Raw genomic sequence first — 19,336 nt, 5'->3', positions numbered from 1 at the left:
CTCCAAAATTGACCACATAATTGGTCACAAAACAGGCCTCAACAGATACAAAAATATTGAAATAATCCCATGCATCCTATCAGATCACCACGGACTAAAGCTGATCTTCAATAACAACATAAACAATAGAAAGCTCACATACATGTGGAAGCCCAACAACACTCTACTCAATGATACCTTGGTCAAGGAATAAATAAAGAAATTAAAGACTTAGAGTTTAGTGAAAATGAAGACACATCATACCCAAAGTTATAGGACACAATGAAAGCAGTCCTAAGAGGAAAACTCATAGCTCTGAGTGCTGCCAAAAAAAAAAACTAGAGAGAGCATACACTAGCAGCTTGACAGCACACCTGAAAGCTCTAGAACAAGGGGAAGCAAATTCGCCCAAGAGGAGTAGATGACAGGAAATAATCAAACTCAGGGCTGAAATCAACCAAGTGGAAACAAAAGGAACGATACAGATAATCAAACCAGGAGCTGTTTTTTTTTTTTTTTTGAGAAAATCAACAAGATAGATTAAACCCTTATCCAGACTAAGTAGAGGGCACAGGGACAGTATCCTAATTAACAAAATCAAAAATGAAAAGGGAGACATAACAACAGAACCTGAGGATACCCAAAACATCATTAGATCCTACTACAAAAGGCTATACTGGAAAACCTGGATGAAATCAACAATTTCCTAGACTTCTGTTTATGTTTCATCATCATACCAGGTATCAGGATCAGATTAACGAACTAAATAGTCCCATATCCCCTAAAGAAATAGAAGTAGTCATTAATAGTCTCCCAACCCAAAAAAAAAAAAAAAAAGCCCAGGACCAGATGAGTTTAGTGCAGAGTTCTATAAGACCTTCAAAGAAGACCTAATTCCAATTCTCCTCAAACTATTTCACAAAATAGATACAGGACGTACTCTACCCAATTCATTTTATGAAGCCACAATTACTCTGATACCTAAACCACATAAAGACCCAACAAAGACAAATAGAACTTCAGATCAATTTCCCTTATGAATATTTATGCAAAAATACTCAATAAAATTCTAGCAAACCAAATCCAAGATCACATCAAAATGATCATCCATCATGATCAAGTAGGCTTCATCCCCAGGATGCAGGGATGATTTAATACACAGAAATCCATCAATATAATCCACTATATAAACAAACTCAAAGACAAAAACCACATGATCATCTCTTCAGATGCTGAGAAAGCATTTAACAAAATCCAACACCCATTCATGATAAAAGTCTTGGAAAGATCAGGAATTCAAGGCCCATACCTAAACATAATAAAAGCAATATACAGCAAACCAGTAGCCAACATCAAAGTAAATGGTGAGAAACTTGAAGCAATTCCACCAAAATCAGGGACTAGACAAGGCTGCCCACTTTCTCCCTACCTGTTCAATATAATACTTGAAGGCCTAGCCAGAGCAATTGGACAACAAAAGGAGATCAAGGGGATACAAATTGGGAAGGAAGAAGTCAAAATATTACTTTTTGCAGATGATATGATAGTATATATAAGTGACCCCAAAAATTCCACCAGAGAACTCCTAAACCTGATAAACAGCTTCAGTGCAGTAGCTGGATATAAAATTAACTCAAACAAATCAGTGGCCTTTCTCTACACAGAGGATAAATAGGCTGTAAAAGAAATTAGGGAAACAACACTCTTTACAGTAGTCACAAATAATATAAAATACCTTGCTGTAACTCTAAGGAAGTGAAAGATCTCTATGATAAGAACTTAAAGTCTCTGAAGAAAGAAATCGGAAAAGTTCTCAGAAGATGGAAAGATCTCCCATGCTCATGGATTGGCAGGATCAATATAGTTAAAATGGCTGTCTTGCTGAAAGCAATCTACAGATTCAATGCAATCCCCATCAAAATCCCAACTCAATTCTTTACAGAGTTAGAAAGGGCAATTTGCAAAATCAGCTGGAATAACAAAAAACATAGGATAGCAAAAACTATTTTCAACAATAAAAGAACCTCTGGTGGAATCACTATGACTGACCTCAAGCTGTACTACAGAGCAATTGTGATTTTAAAAAATGCATGGTACTGATACAGCCACAGCCAGGTAGATCAGTGGAATAGAGTTGAAGACCCAGAAATGAACCCACATACCTATGGTCACTTGTTCTTTGACAAGGGAGCTAAAACCATCCAGTGGGAAAAAGACAGCATTTCAACACATGGTGCTGGCACAACCGGCATTTATCATGTAGAAGAATGGGAATTGATCCATTCTTATCTCCTTGTTCAAAGCTCAAGTCTAAGTGTATCAGGGAACTCCATATAAAACCAGAGACACTGAAACTTATAGAGGAGAAAGTGGGGAAAAGCCTAGGGCATAGGGGGAAATTCCTGAATAGAACAGCAATGGCTTGTGCTGTGAGATTGAAAATCAACAAATGGGACCTTATAAAATTGCAAAGCTTCAGTAAGGCAAAGGACACCGTCAATAGGACAGAAAGGCCACCAACAGATTGGGAAAGGATCTTTACCAATGCTAAATCAGATAGGGGACTAATATCCAATATATATAAAGAACTCAAGGAGATGGACTCCAGAAAATTAGGTAACCCTATTTAAAAATGGGGTACAGAGCTAAACAAAGAATTCTCACCTGAGGAATACCGAATGGCTGAGAAGCACCTGAAAAAATGTTCAACATCCTTAATCATCAGGGAAATGCAAATGAAAACAACCCTGAGATTCCACCTCACACCAGTCAGAATGGCTAAGATCAAAAATTCAGGTGACAGCAAATGCTGGCAAGGATGTGGAGAAAGAGATCATTCCTCCATTGCTGGTGGGATTGCAAGCTTGTTCAACCATTCTGGAAATCAGTTTCGTGGTTCCTCAGAAAATTGGACATACTACTCTAGAAAGATCTAGAAATACCTCACCTGGGCATATACCCAGAAGATGTTCCAACTTGTAATAAGGATACATGCTCCACTATGTTCATAGCAGCCTTACTCATAAAATCCGGGAGCTAGAAAGAACCCAAATGTCCCTCAACATAGGAATGGATACAGAAAATGCAGTGCATTTATACAATGGAGTACTACTCAGCTATTAAAGACAATTTATGAAATTCTTAGGCAAATGGATGGAACTAGAAAATGTGATCCTGAGTGAGGTAACCCAATCACAAAAGAACAAACATAATATGCACTCAGTGATAGTGGCTATTAGCCCAGAAACTTAGAATACCCAAGTTACAATTCACAAACCACATGCAACTCAAGAAGGATGACCAAAGTGTGGATACTTCATTCCTTCTTAGAATGGGGAACAAAATACCCATGGACGTAGTTACAGAGACAAAGTTCAGATCTGAGACAGTAGGAAGGAAAGACCATCCAGAAACTGCCCCACCTGAGGATCCTACCCACAAACAACCACCAAACCCAGACACTATTGCATATGCCAGCATGATTTTGCTGTCAGGACCCTGACATAGCTGTCTCTTGTGAGGCTATGCCAATGCCTGGCAAATACAGAAGTAGATGCTCACAGTCATCTTTTGGATGGAACACAGGGCCCCAAATGAAGGAGCTAGAGAAAGTACCCAGGAGCTAAAGGGGTCTGCAACCCTATAGGAGGAACAACAAATGAACTAACCAGTACCCCCAAGGCTCGTGCCTCTAGTTGCATATGTAGCAGAGGATGGCCTAGTCAGCCATCAATGGGAGGAGAGGCCCTTGGTCTTGTGAAGATTATATGCCCCAGTACAGGGGAATGCCAGGGCCAGGAAGCAGGAATGGGTGGGTTGGGGAGCAGGGCAGGGGAGGGTATTTGGGACTTTCAGAGAGGAAACTAGGAAAGGGCTTAGCATTTGAAATGTAAATGAAGAAAATATCTGATAAAAAAGTAATCACAAGGGTTCTGGGGAGATGGCTCAGCCTTTAAGAGCACTGACTGCTCTTCTGGAGGTCCTGAGTTCAAATCCCAACAACCATATGGTGTCTCCCAACCATCTGTAATGGGATCTGATGTGTGTCTTCTGGTGTGTCTGGAAACAGCTACAGTGTACTCATATATATAAATAAATAAAATCTTTTTTTAAAAAAATCACAAAAAAAGAAAAAAATTAAAAAATAAAAATCTCCAAAAAAATTGTACAGTTATTGACATCAGAAGGTTCCCTGATACTAATTTATCTCCCACCAAGGGCAGCAGTGAATTTAACCATGCTCTCAGTTCTACTGAACTCCTCCTACCAGCCACAGATTTTCAATGTTCATTTTACTTTTCCTCATTTAAATAGAAAGCTCAACTGCTATTTATGAAATGCTCCAGGGTGAAAGATATCCAAGTCAACTGCTCAGAACAAAGACATCCAGAAGAAACAGAATTCAAGACTTTTTTTTTTTTTTTAAGTTAAGATAAGAAGGAACTCTCAAAGAATACTACAGAGTTTTCCAAGGGAGCCAGTTTTATATAGTGAGTTACAGGCTAGTCAGGCCACATAGTGACAAATCTATGAAGCACACTTTTCAACACTGGACTGGTACCTCAAAAGAGTCACATGAAGGTAGATCTTGTGAAAGTGTTGTCAGTTTTAAAAGGTTTAGTCTGAAATTAAACCTGTAATAAATTGAAGGTGTTTATGGCGGCACTTACTTGTGTTAGGCTGTGTAAGTTCACTGCAGCCTTATTTCTGAGAACAAAACGTGCCTTTGCCCTTTGCCCCTTGCCCTTTGCCCTGTACATGCTATCCATACCTTCATGCCACAGAGAGGCATTGATCAGTGCCTATAGATTTGAGGCTACTATATAGTACAGATTCCAGTGGGTTGTTTTTTTAACTACATATACAGAGTTCGTTACTCTTATAGAAACATAATGGTTTAATTATGATAAGTGAAAATAATAATTTCCTACCATAAGTACTCAACATGTACTAAGTATTCATTTTAGTGTATCTTTAAATTGCATTGTATTAGACTGATCTGAAAAATTGCTGTTTGAATTGCTAACTTGACTTGCATAAAAGAAACAACTGAATGAATTTTGACTTGATTCGGACAGAACTTCCAACAATTTCTCAGTGGCCATTTGTACTATTTACTTATGTGAAGTAGCATTCTTTGTATTGATGAATATAACATTGAAGTATCAATCAATTTTGAAAATTTGTTACACTAGTTAATCTAATTGCTGAACTAATACCTATAAAAAAAGCAACTTAAAGATGAAAGAATTTTGGGGCTTATAGTTCAAAGATAAAGATCTATCTTGTCTGTCTGTCCATCTCCATCCAGCCATCTATCTATTTTCTATCATAGTAGAGGAAGGCATAGCAAAACAAGCATGAGGCAACTGGCTACACTGTATCCACAGTAAGGAAGCATAGCGCTATGCATGCTGGTACTCTGTTTGCTTTCTTTTATCCTACCCAGATTCCAGCCCATGAAATAATATGGACATATTTAAGATAGCTCTCCTTACCTTAATAACTCAGTTTTCTTGTACGCATACCTGGAAGCTTGTCTTCTGTGCAATTCTAGATCCTGTCAAGTTGACAGTCACTATTAACTATCACAAATGTTAAAGATGCTGTATATCCTAAAGTGTAAAGTACTCAGCCGAGATATAATTTGTTATATAAAAATAAGTATATCCGTCTCCTTAATATACAGATTTGATTTCATCTTTAGTTAATGCAGATTTATATGTATACCAAAATATTATTTGAAAATAATCTCTATGAGTTATTATCTGTAATTGATTGGTTCACCTGTCTTATATACCTATATGCCAGATCATCCAAACATTTCTTTGGCAGAAATGGGTCATTAAGTAAAAATGTTTAAGGAGCACTGCTACAAAGGACAAGAAAGGAAAACAGAGGACTTACTAATAGCAGCACCCCTCCCAGACTACTGTGAGTCCTGAGATGTCTAGTATGAGTAGTACCATTTGTGTCCTTTAGAATTTGTGCCATATTCTCTTAAAATTTCAGTTAAATATTGTAGAAATATAAAGTGATAGTAAACTGAATAATTTTTGCTTCAGTATTTTTAGATTTTAAGATTCATGTTTATCGTATTATATCATTCTCCCTCCAGTTCTTCCCATATACCTTCATCTCAAATTCATGATTTCTTTTTACTAATTATTGTTACTTCATATATAATAAATAAATATATAAACACAACCTGTAAGGACACCTACTATTGCTCATATGAATGTGTTTGTAGGGATGACCACTTGATACTGGATAATCAATATCCAATATTAGCAGGCTTATCCATGGGGAGGACTGATTGTCCGTCTCTTAGGAGTCATTAACTACCTGTAGCTCTTCATCTAGGGAGCCGGGCCTTGTGAGTGTTCCCTTATCCATGTTGGCATGTGTCTTCATCAGGGTTTGTATTCCTCCAGAAAACATCATGACTAAGAAACAAGTTGGGGAAGAAAGGGTTTATTCAGCTTACACTTCTTCTGCATTGCTGTTCATCACCAAAGGAAGTCAGGACAGGAACTCACACAGGGCAGGAACTTGGAGGTAGGAGCTGATGCAGAGGTCATGGAGGGGTGCTGCTTACTGGCTTGCTCAGCTTGCTTTCTTACAGCATCCAGGACTTCTGGTTCAAGGATGGCACCACCCACAATGGGCCCTACTCCTTGATCACTAATTGAGAAAATGCCTTACAGCTGGACCTCATGGAGGCGTTTCCTTAAGGGAGTCTCCTTTGTCTGTGATAACTTCAACTTGTGTCAAGTTGGCACACAAAGCCAGCCAGTACAGCATGTAAGCTGGTGTTCTCATTTTTGTCTTGTTTAGGTAACCGTATTATGGAGATTTCTTGGGTTCAGCTTCCATGTCAATACATAGGAAGGTCCTAGTCCTCTGGCTTTTACAGTCTTTTATCTCCCTGTTCTGTGGTGTTCCGTGGACCTTAGATGTTGGAATTGTATTGTAGATATGTCATTGGCTCTCTGTATTTTGACCAGCCATGGTTTCTGTCTGCTGCAAAAACAAGCTTCTTTGATGAGTGGTGAAAGGTACACTAACCTATAAGGATAAGGATAAGTTAAAGAAGACAGGTAGAGAGTATAATAGTTTGAGAAGGTAGCCATAGTAGGTTAACCTCTAGGTCCATGGCCTCACCAATCGTAGTTAGTTGTCTAGGTTTACAGTACTAGATATGAACCCCTCCTATTGATTGGGCCTTAAGTCCAATAAGACAGCTCTTGGTTACCACCAGGGTATAAGTACCACTACTGTACCTTCACGGATATTTTACCTTTCTGGTCAGTGTTGTAGTCCATGCTGGTTGATAACTTCTTTTCTGTGTTTTTGTACACCGTGAACAAGGTAATAGAACTTGTATCATTTACAGAAAGAACTATTGGACTTTTAGTTTTGCATGCTCTTGAGTGCTTTATACTTAACAATTTAGTCTCTCTCTCCCTGTATCTCTCTGCCTTTCTCTTTGTATTTTTCCAGCAAAGAATAGTGAATGCACAGAAAGGACAGTGTTTTATTTTTGTCCAAATGTCATTAGGAAATATCTGTGTACAGATGGGGATGTGCATGTATGCCTCAGTGGGTAAGAGCACATGCTTTGCAAACATTAATACATGAGTTGAAGCACCAGCTTTGACAAATGTCAAAGGCTGAGCATGACCACACCTGTCTGTAATCCTACCATTAAGCATAGAGATGCAAATCCCAAGAGCTTATTGGTCAGCCAGTCCAGCCAGTGGTGAACTTCTTGTTTGATGAGAAACCCTGTAAAGGCAAGAAGGCAAAAACTGCTAGAGGCAAACACCCAGTGTCCTGCTCTGCACCCATAGGCATGTGTACATTTGTGCACATGTGCACATGAGTATGCATGCAAAATAACACACACATACACACACACACACAAGAAAATAGCTTTGACGGTATTGTAATTCCTGTAACTCAAGAATCCATTTTAGCTCTTCCGGCTGGACCAGCACCGGGGTAGCTAGAGCACAGGGTCGGCTGACACCCGCCAGCTACCCAGGACCCTCGCCACAGGATTTTGAGATTGCTGGTGAGTGGAACACAGCTTCTGCTCCAGTCCAATCACGCGGGACCTGAGACTGCTTTGGTTGGGGAGGCAGAAATCCGACTTCAGTAGGGCCACAAGCCTCTCTGGTCAGAAAAGCGCCAGGGTAGCTAGGGCGCAGGGTCGGCTGACACTCGCCAGCTACCCACAACACCCGCCACAGGATCTTAAGACTTCTGGTGAGTGGAACACAGCTTCTGCTCCAATCCAATTGCGCGCAGGACCTGAGACTGCATTAGTTAGGGAAGCAGAAAACCGGCCTGAGTAGGACCACAGGCCTCTTCCGGCCAGACCAGCACCAGGGTACCTAGAGCGCAGGGTCGGCTGACACCCGCCAGCTACCCACGACCCCCGCCACAGGATTTTGAGACTGCTGGTGAGTGGAACACAGCTTCTGCTCCAATCTTTAAACAGTGACAACGACAACAACTAACCCCAGAGATTACCAGATGGCGAAAGGTAAACGTAATAATCTTACTAACAGAAACCAAGACCACTCACCATCATCAGAACCCAGCACTCCCACTTCGCCCAGTCCAGGGCACCCCAACACACCGGAAAAGCTAGACACGGATTTAAAAGCATATCTCATGATGATGGTAGAGGACTTCAAGAAGGACTTTAATAACACACTTAAAGAAATACAAAGGAACACTGGTAAACAGGTAGAAGACAGTAAAGAGGAAGCACAAAAATCCCTTAAAGAATTTCAGGAGAACACTGCTAAAGAGTTACAAATCCTTAAAGAAAAACAGGATAACATAATCAAACGGGTAGAAGTCCTTACAGAAAAACAGGAAAACACATCCAAACAGATGATGGAATTGAACAAAACCATACTAGACCTAAAAAGGGAAGTAGACACAATAAAGAAAACCCAAAATGAGGCAACACTGGAGATAGAAACCCTAGGAAAGAAATCTGGAACCATAGATACGAGCAGCAGCAACAGAATACAAGAGATGGAAGAGAGAATCTCAGGTGCAGAAGATTCCATAGAGAACATCGGCACAACAATCAAGGAAAATGTAAAATGCAAAAAGATCCTAACTCAAAACATCCAAGAAATACAGGACACAATGAGAAGACCAAACCTACGGATAATAGGAGTGGATGAGAATGAAGATTTTCAACTCAAAAGACCAGCAAACATCTTCAACAAAATTATAGAAGAAAACTTCCCAAATCTAAAGAAAGAGATGCCCATGAACATACAAGAAGCCTACAGAACTCCAAATAGACTGGACCAGAAAAGAAATACCTCCCGACACATAATAATCAGAACAACAAATGCTCTAAATAAAGACAGAATACTAAAAGCAGTAAGAGAAAAAGGCCAAGTAACATATAAAGGCAAGCCTATCAGAATTACACCAGATTTCTCACCAGAGACTATGAAAGCCAGAAGATCCTGGACGGATGTTATACAGACACTAAAAGAACACAAACTCCAGCCCAGGCTACTATACCCAGCCAAACTCTCAATTAACATAGATGGAGAAATCAAAGTATTCCACGACAAAACCAAATTCACACATTATCTCTCCACGAATCCAGCCCTTCAAAGGATAATAACAGAAAAAAACCAATACAAGGACAGGAACCACACCCTAGAAACAACAAGAAGGTAATGATTCCTCAACAAACCTAAAAGAAGACAGCCACAAGAACAGAATGCCAACTTTAACAACAAAAATAACAGGAAACAACAATTACTTTTCCTTAATATCTCTTAATATCAATGGACTCAACTCCCCGATAAAAAGACATAGACTAACAAACTGGCTACACAAACAAGACCCAACATTTTGCTGCTTACAGGAAACTCATCTCAGAGAAAAAGATAGACACTACCTCAGAATGAAAGGCTGGAAAACAATTTTCCAAGCAAATGGTATGAAGAAACAAGCTGGAGTAGCCATTCTAATATCTGATAAGATTGACTTCCAACCCAAAGTCATTAAAAAAGACAGGGAGGGACACTTCATACTCATCAAAGGTAAAATCCTCCAAGAGGAACTATCAATCCTGAATATCTATGCTCCAAATACAAAGGCAGCCACATTCATTAAAGAAACTTTAGTAAATCTCAAAGCACACATTACACCTCATACAATAATAGTGGGAGACTTCAACATACCACTTTCACCAATGGACAGATCATGGAAACAGAAACTAAACAGGGACACAGTGAAACTAACAGAAATTATGAATCAAATGGATCTGGCAGATATCTACAGAACATTCTATCCTAAAACAAAAGGATATACCTTCTTTTCAGCACCTCATGGTACCTTCTCCAAAATTGACCACATAATTGGTCACAAAACAGGCCTCAACAGATACAAAAATATTGAAATTGTCCCATGCATCCTATCAGATCACCATGGACTAAGGCTGATCTTCAATAACAAAATAATAGAAAGCCAACCTTCACGTGGAAACTGAACAACACTCTTCTCAATGATACCTTGGTCAAGGAAGGAATAAAGAAAGAAATTAAGGACTTTTTAGAGTTCAATGAAAATGAAGCCACAACATACCCAAACTTATGGGACGCAATGAAAGCATTTCTAAGAGGAAAACTCATAGCTCTGAGTGCCTCCAAAAGGAAACTAGAGAGAGCACACATTAGCAGCTTGACAACATACCTAAAAGCACTAGAACAAAAGGAAGCAAATTCACCCAAGAGGAGTAGACGGTAGGAAATAATCAAACTCAGGGGCGAAATCAACCAAGTGGAAACAAGAAGAACTATTCAAAGAATCAACCAATCAAGGAGCTGGTTCTTTGAGAAAATCAACAAGATAGATAAACCCTTAGCAAGACTCACTAGAGGGCACAGAGAAAGCATCCTAATTAACAAAATCAGAAATGAAAAAGGAGACATAACAACAGATCCTGAAGACATCCAAAACACCATCAGATCCTTCTACCAAAGGCTATACTCAACAAAACTGGAGAACCTGGATGAAATGGAGAAGTTCCTAGACAGATACCAGGTACCAACGTTGAATCAAGATCAGGTTAATGATCTAAACAGCCCTATATCCCCCAAAGAAATAGAAGCAGTCATTAATAGTCTCCCAACTAAAAAAAGCCCAGGACCAGATGGGTTTAGTGCAGAGTTCTATCAGACCTTCAAAGAAGATCTAATCCCAGTTCTTCACAAACTATTCCACAAAATAGAAACAGAAGGTACTCTACCCAACTCATTCTATGAAGCCACAATTACTCTGATACCTAAACCACAAAAAGACCCAACAAAGATAGAAAACTTCAGACCAATATCCCTTATGAATATTGATGCAAAAATCCTCAATAAAGTTCTTGCTAACCGAATCCAAGAACACATCAAAACAATCATCCATCCTGACCAAGTAGGTTTCATCCCAGGGATGCAGGGATGGTTCAATATACGGAAATCCATCAACGTAATCCAGTATATAAACAAACTCAAAGACAAAAACCACATGGTCATCTCCTTAGATGCGGAAAAAGCATTTGACAAGATCCAACACCCATTCATGATAGAAGTCTTGGAAAGATCAGGAATTCAAGGCCCATACCTAAACATGATAAAAGCAATCTACAGCAAACCAGTAGCCAACATCAAAGTAAATGGTGAGAAGCTTGAAGCAATCCCTCTAAAATCAGGGACTAGACAAGGCTGTCCACTTTCTCCATACCTATTCAACATTGTACTTGAAGTCCTAGCCAGAGCAATTCGACAACAAAAGGAGATCAAAGGGATACAAATTGGAAAAGATGAAGTCAAAATATCACTTTTTGCAGATGATATGATAGTATATATAAGTGACCCTAAAAATTCCACCAGAGAACTCCTAAGCCTGATAAACAGCTTCGGTGAAGTAGCTGGATATAAAATTAACTCAAACAAATCAATGGCCTTTCTCTACACAAAGAATAAACAGGCTGAGAAAGAAATTAGGGAAACAACACCCTTCTCAATAGTCACAAATAATATAAAATATCTTGGCGTGACTCTAACTAAGGAAATGAAAGATCTGTATAATAAAAACTTCAAGTCTCTGAAGAAAGAAATTATAGAAGGTCTCAGAAGATGGAAAGATCTCCCATGCTCATGGATTGGCAGGATCAACATTGTAAAAATGGCTATCTTGCCAAAAGCAATCTACAGATTCAATGCAATCCCCATCAAAATTCCAAATCAGTTCTTCAACGAATTCGAAAGTGCAATCTGCAAATTCATCTGGAATAACAAAAAACCTAGGATAGCAAAAACTCTTCTCAAGGATAAAAGAACCTCTGGTGGAATCACCATGCCGGACCTAAAGCTTTACTACAGAGCAATTGTGAAAAAAAAACTGCATGGTACTGGTATAGTGACAGACAAATAGACCAATGGAATAGAATTGAAGACCCAGAAATGAACCCACACACCTACGGTCACTTGATCTTCGACAAGGGAGCTAAAAACATCCAATGGAAGAAAGACAGCATTTTCAACAAATGGTGCTGGCACAACTGGTTGTTAACATGTAGAAGAATGCGAATCGATCCATTCCTATCTCCTAAGATCAAGTCTAAGTGGATCAAGGAACTTCACATAAAACCAGAGACACTGAAACTTATAGAGGAGAAAGTGGGGAAAAGCCTTGAAGATATGGGCACAGGGAAAAAATTCTTGAATAGAACAGTAATGGCTTGTGCTGTAAGATCGAGAATTGACAAGTGGGACCTCATGAAACTGCAAAGCTTCTGCAAGGCTAAAGACACCATCAATAAGACAAAAAAAACCACCAAAAGATTGGGAAAGGATATTCACCTATCCTAAATCAGATAAGGGATTAATATCCAATATATATAAAGAACTCAAGAAGGTGAACTCCAGAAAGTCAAATAACCCCATTAAAAAATGGGGCTCAGAACTGAACAAAGAATTCTCACCTGAGGAATACCGAATGGCAGAGAAGCACCTGAAAAAATGTTCAACATCCTTAATCATCAGGGAAATGCAAATCAAAACAACCCTGAGATTCCACCTCACACCAGTCAGAATGGCTAAGATCAAAAATTCAGGTGACAGCAGATGCTGGCGAGGATGTGGAGAAAGAGGAACACTCCTCCATTGTTGGTGGGATTGCAAGCTTGTACAACCACTCTGGAAATCAGTCTGGCGGTTCCTCAGAAAATTGGACATAGTACTACCGGAGGATCCAGCAATACCTCTTCTGGGCATATATCCAGAAGATGTCCCAACCGGTAAGAAGGACACATGCTCCACTATGTTCATAGCAGCCTTGTTTATAATAGCCAGAAGCTGGAAAGAACCCAGATGTCCCTCAACAGAGGAATGGATACAGAAATTATGGTACATTTACACAATGGAGTACTACACAGCTATTAAAAAGAATGAATTTATGAAATTCCTAGCCAAATGGATGGACCTGGAGGGCATCATCTTGAGTGAAGTAATACAATCACAAAAGAACTCACACAATATGTATTCACTGCTAAGTGGATATTAGCCCCAAACTTAGGATACCCAAGATATAAGATACAATTTGCTAAACGCATGAAACTCAAGAAGAATGAAGACCAAAGTGTGGACACTGTGCCCCTTCTTAGAATTGGGAACAAAACACCCAGGGAAGGAGTTACAGAGACAAAGTTTGTAGCTGTGATGAAAGGATGGACCATTTAGAGACTGCCGTATCCAGGGATCCTTCCCATAAGCAGCTTCTAAACGCTGACACCATTGCATACACTAGCAAGATTTTGCTGAAAGGACCCAAATATAGCTGTCTCTTGTGAGACGATGCCGGGGCCTAGCAAACACAGGAGTGGATGTTCACAGTCAGCTATTGGATGTATCACAGGGCTCCCAATGGAGAAGCTAGAGAAAGTACCCAAGGAGCTAAAGGGATCTGCAACCCTATTGTTGGAACAACATGATGTACTAACCAGAACCCCGGAGCTCTTGTCTCTAGCTGCATATGTATTGAAAGATGGCCTAGTTGGCCATCATTGGAAAGAGAGGCCCATTGGACTTGCAAACTTTATATGCCCCAATATAGGGGAATGCCAGGGCCAAAAGAATGGGAATGGGTGGGTAGGGAAGTGGGGGGCACTATGGGGGACTTTTGGGATAGCATTAGAAATGTAACAGGAAAATATGTAATAAAAATATTAAAAATTAAAAAAATTATAAAAAAATTATAAAAAAAAAACAAAAAACAAAAACAAAAAAAAGAATCCATTTTATAAAGAATAGTCTTTTATCTTGTACCTTAATGTTAGGTTGCTGGTATTTAATAAATAGGGCAGGAAGGGTTTCATGCTTAATCCAGTGGTTCTCTAATCTTAGCTTGTGTCAGCATCACCTGGTCAGCTTGTTAAAATAAAATACGGATTGCCTAGTCCTACCCTCAGAGTCTGCTTCAATTAAGTGTACTAGTTGTCTATGTTGTTAATGACAAATTATCACAAACTTAATAGTTCTTAAAAGCAACATGCACATTTGTCTTCTATAGATCAGGAGTTTAACACTAATTCACCAGGCCCTTTGGCAGTAATTTTAATAGGTTTCAATATAGGTGCTATTTGGGACTGGCTCTCACCTAAAGGCTGGACTAGGAAAGGACTTTAAGATCATGTGATTGCAGAATTTATTTCTTCAATGTGATTGTACTAAAGGCCTCAGTTCCTATGGACTGATGGCCACCTTCAATTTGTTGCTTAATGGACTTCTCCAATATAGCTATTTTGCCTTCAGGAAATACAAGCTGAAGTCAACAGGATGAGTCTGTGGGTAGTTATCAAGTATTGTAATCTTCAGTGACCTAATCAAAGATGTTAAATACTCTCAGTGTTGAAGTATTCTTTTTGGTTAGGAGGAGATTATTCAAGGGGGGAAGAATACATAAAACAACAAGCATCAATTCTGAAGTCTACCCTCTGTTCTGTATTTTCTTTGATAGTTAAAAAAACAAAACAAAGCAAAAAATAAATTTAAAAAAAGGCACTGTAATATAGCAGAGTATAGGGAGGAAATGAGGAGAAACATGATCTGTTCATTGTTTTTACTTCCAACTTCATCTCTCTAACTTACACTGCAAAGAAAAGACTTTAAAAGAGGCTCTTTGGAAGATGATTTTGTACTGAATTTTCTATGAAAGAAAATCAGAATCCAAGGCCAGTTTGTTACTTGGCATCATATGGGCTAGGAACATGCACACTGAGAAACAGCTGTAAGAAAGGATAGAGTTTCATGGTCTATCCCAGGTGAACTCAAGGTTCTTTTGCCTCAGCCTCCCAACTGAGTGTTGGGATTGCAGGCATGCACTGAAACAGGCAGCCTGAGAGTTTCTGTAATACCAGAAGTTGGTTATCTTAAGAAAAAAAATGTACTCCATTGTCACAGGACTGCTGATCGAGATGAGTGTGCAAACCACTGTTATTTCTTCTCAATCTAAGATTTGAACCAAAAGCAGCAATTTTTTCAGTCCTAGAAATCATGATACAGTATTTTTTAATTATTTTATAGCTCACTTAGCATGAATTAATTCTGAAAATTAAGTGCTATATTCTCAGTTTAGAAACACCTTGAAGGAGACATCTAGTAAAAGGAAATATGATATCCAGTAGGTAGTATCAATTTTATCATTAAAACTTCCTAGTGTTTCCAGGAGTTTTATCTGTTATATACTTTCTATCTACTTAAATATAATCAGTTTGCAAGATTCTTAGCCAGTTATCTCAAACTCCTGTTCCTGTGACTCCCTACATAGTGATGGCCTCTTACCTGGAATTGTGACAAAAAATAAACACTTCATCTTTATTTTTCAAAAAAATAGTTACATGTTTAGTGTAGTACATCCTGTTTATAGTATTATCAGGAAACAAATCTGTATTTTCTAAGGTCCTTTATAAACAATGAGCATTTTGCAGAAAATAAGGCTCAGATTTGCTATAATTACAGGCGTGAACACAACTGGAATCAGTAAGAGGAACAACAAAGGAGAAAGTCAGCTCCATGTGGCTGCCAGAGGAGGAAATCTTTCCCAAGTGAAAGTGCTAATAGAAGCTAGAGCAGATGTGAATCTCAGAGATAATGCAGGTTTGGGGCCTTTTGACTGTTTGTCTTTTCATTTGAACTCACTGAAATACTGTTTTGTTTTGTTTTTTCCTTTGCCCCTAATTTTGATACTGGGTGATACTTAGCTAAGTTTGAACTGTATTTTTATACTACATTTTAGTTTGGTAAATTAGTGGATAATAAGATTTATCATCGTTTCAATGACTCTCCTTTGAAACAGTTCTTATAATTAGGACATTCGGAAGGATGCACAGAGTGAGAAGGGCAGGGAGTTAGGTTTCTCCTGGGAAGCTCTGATCCCATCCCCTGATTCAGGAGGAAATGCAAAATGTCCCAACTCCTGTCTACTCTCTGCTCCCTTTATGCGACTCCCTCTTTTCCTCTTTTGTTCTTTCTTGTTCTAAACCTGTTCTAAAAATCATGTTTGTGACATTATGCTTATACAGAAAACAGTCTTGTGTAAGCAATTAAAGAGGGAAATGCAAAGATTTAACTGAGTCAGGTGCCACATTAAATAGAAATGTAGTAGCACTGCAAATCTGAGATAAGAAAGCTGGGTATTATCAAAACTAAACTGAAATGATTGGCACTTTTCCTGTTTCTGTTTTGCCACTTTTATCACCCTATTTAGGAAGAGATTACCCTTTTTTCCAAAAATGAGGCTTATATGTTTTAAAACAATACTTCTAAAATTATTTCTTATTCAATAACTTAGTACATTTTCATGTATTTTAATAGTTATTGAGTTCACTAACACAAGACCCCTCAAAACAAAGATCCTGCATGAGTCTTAATGGTTATGGAGCAGCTTTGTTACTTTTTCTTTTCCAGGTTGGACACCCCTTCACAAGGCAGCTAGTGGGGGATTTGATGACATAATTATAGAGTTGTTACAAGCCGGTGCAAATGTAAACTGTGAGAATATAGATGGGATTGTGCCTTTACATGGTGCTTCTGCGGGGAATCATTTAAAGGTAATGGTGCTTGTCAGACTAGATGTCTGTTTTCTTAGGAAAATGAGCGGAAAATGAAAATATTTCAAGTGAGAACTAACGTGATTGCTTATACTAGTACATGGTTTTAAAGCCTGCTAAAATTATGAATGAAGATATAATGTTGTGTGGGGATTCAGTACATATATTAATGACTTATCTTTCCATTGTCTGTCACATGTCATGTAAGTCAGAAGAAAGCAGTCTAGGAATCTAATTTTATTTTTAACTGTCTAAGATGATTCCACAAAGGGTCTAATATTAGTAATGGCGCATGTGACAGATATTTTGTTTTTTGAGACAGGATCTTAATGTGCAACCAGTGCTGGCCTCAAATTTAGCTTGTGCTTCAACCGCCTGTGTTCTGGCAGACAGCATGATTCCGACAGCCATCTGAGGCATCCTTGTCTAACCTACGCGTTCTCAGTAGCTCTGAGGGAGGCTTGAGCGGATTCCTGCTTGGATGTGTGCTGTGCTTTACTTTACTTTTCTCTACCCAGCAGTTCCGTAAACATGCACAGGGAACTAAAAGGCCATTGTTTCAGTGACACACTGTTTCAAATATTGACCTTAAAACTCAAGAGTTTTGTTTCTAGGTTTTAAAAAGAGAATTGTTGTTGTGTTGTTGTTGTTTGTGTATGAGTGTTTTACCTGCATTTAATGTGTGTGTACCACATCCATGCAGTACCCTCAGAGACCAGAAGAGGACATCAGATTCCCTGGAACAGAAGTAACACTTGTGCTGTGGTTGTTTGGAATCCTACCTGGATCTTCCTAAAAGAGTAGCCAGGGCTCTTAACCACTGAGCCATCTCTCCTGCCCCAGAACTCACTAGTTTTAAACTCATCATCAGTACCCTTCGTCCTTCTTTTTCTTCTCCTCTTATCTTTTTGACAGATCTAGGGAGGAGAAAGCTTACTATTACCAAAAATAACATAGGGCTGAGGACACAACTCAGTCAGGAGACAAACTTGAGGACCTGAGTTCCATCCCTAGAACCCACACGAGGAAAAACCCAGTGTTGAGGAAATGGAAGTAGGCAGTTCTCTGGGGTCCACTGACCAGACTCCCTTGCCTAACCAGGATGCACCAGATTCCAGTGTCCCTGTCTCAGAGACCAGAAACCCTGTCTCAAAAAACAAGGTTCAAGACATTGGAGGATGACCTCTGGCCTTCAACCATGTGTACATGTGCACACACACACACACACACACATATGGACATGGACACGAAATTTTTTGAAACTCTCTTGAGTAGTTATTTATATGTATATAGCTTTAAGAGCACTGTAGTAATAAGTTTGTAAATTTTCCCATGCTATTTCAGTCTAAAAATAGTCATATGTTACTGAATTTTATATTTACAGAGATAGGAGATATGAACTAGCATTAAGACCAAGATAGGTAGGCTTCTTTTGAGGAACTCTTTGGACTTTCATGAATTTAAAAAAATAACGAATGAACAAATTCTTAAGAATCTGTTGTTTTACAAGATCTGGCTAGTAACCCAAATTGGTGAGTTATAATTAAGTGGGAAAAACTTTTTATTATCTGATTGATTAACTGGATAGGGGGGTTATTGTTATAAATATAAATACTACATGATGACATTCTCAGCCACATAAATTTTAATAGTGGAGAAATCAATTAAAGACTATTATCCTAAAAATAAAAAGAGTACATTTTAACAATTCTATCATTGTTATTTGTACTGGACAGCTGGAGATGTTTTTGTCTTTTGGTTTGTTTTTTTTTTGTTGTTGTTGTTTGTTTGTTTGTTTTGAGACAGGGTTTCTCTGTGTAGCCCTGGATGTCCTGGAACTCACTTTGTAGACCAGGCTGGCCTGGAACTCAGAAGTCTTCCTGCCTCTGCCTCCCAAGTGCTGGGATTAAAGGCGTGCACCATCACTGCCTGGCTTGGAGATGTGTTTTTTAAAAAAACATATAGAACTTAGTATACAGTGATAATCTTGTCTAAAATTGATCTCATCACTGTATTAATGTTACAGCTATGAACTATAAAGAAAAAAGACAGGTGGAATATGGAGGTATCTATGTAAGTATGGTCTTGTGTTCTATTCTTCACAAGACATTATTCTCTTCCTAAACAAAAGTACGATTATGCACCCTGTGTTTCTGCTTAGTGGAGATATTTAGAGTGACTCAGTACCCAGTATTTTTATTGTTGTTG

At 38.7% G+C, this 19,336-nt stretch overlaps 1 protein-coding gene across 5 annotated transcripts in view; it reads left to right on the top strand.

Moving 5' to 3' along the window:
• The window catches only part of Ankrd31 (ankyrin repeat domain 31), a 154,392-nt gene that overhangs the window by 74,356 nt on the left and 60,700 nt on the right, over positions 1-19,336 (top strand). For all 5 annotated transcript variants that reach the window (XM_021180851.2, XM_021180850.2, XM_021180849.2 and 2 more), the window contains 2 exons: positions 16,038-16,175; positions 16,986-17,128. In XM_021180851.2, the coding sequence (XP_021036510.1) occupies positions 16,038-16,175; positions 16,986-17,128 (281 nt within the window). The remainder of the gene's footprint in view (positions 1-16,037; positions 16,176-16,985; positions 17,129-19,336) is intronic.

This window comes from Mus caroli, unplaced genomic scaffold (genome assembly GCF_978045245.1).
Source record: "Mus caroli unplaced genomic scaffold, Mus_caroli_1 scaffold_15, whole genome shotgun sequence".
In the NCBI taxonomy this organism is placed as follows: Eukaryota; Metazoa; Chordata; class Mammalia; order Rodentia; family Muridae; genus Mus; species Mus caroli.
Note: the sequence above shows the minus strand (reverse complement) of the source record. Positions and strands in the feature narration are given on the sequence as shown.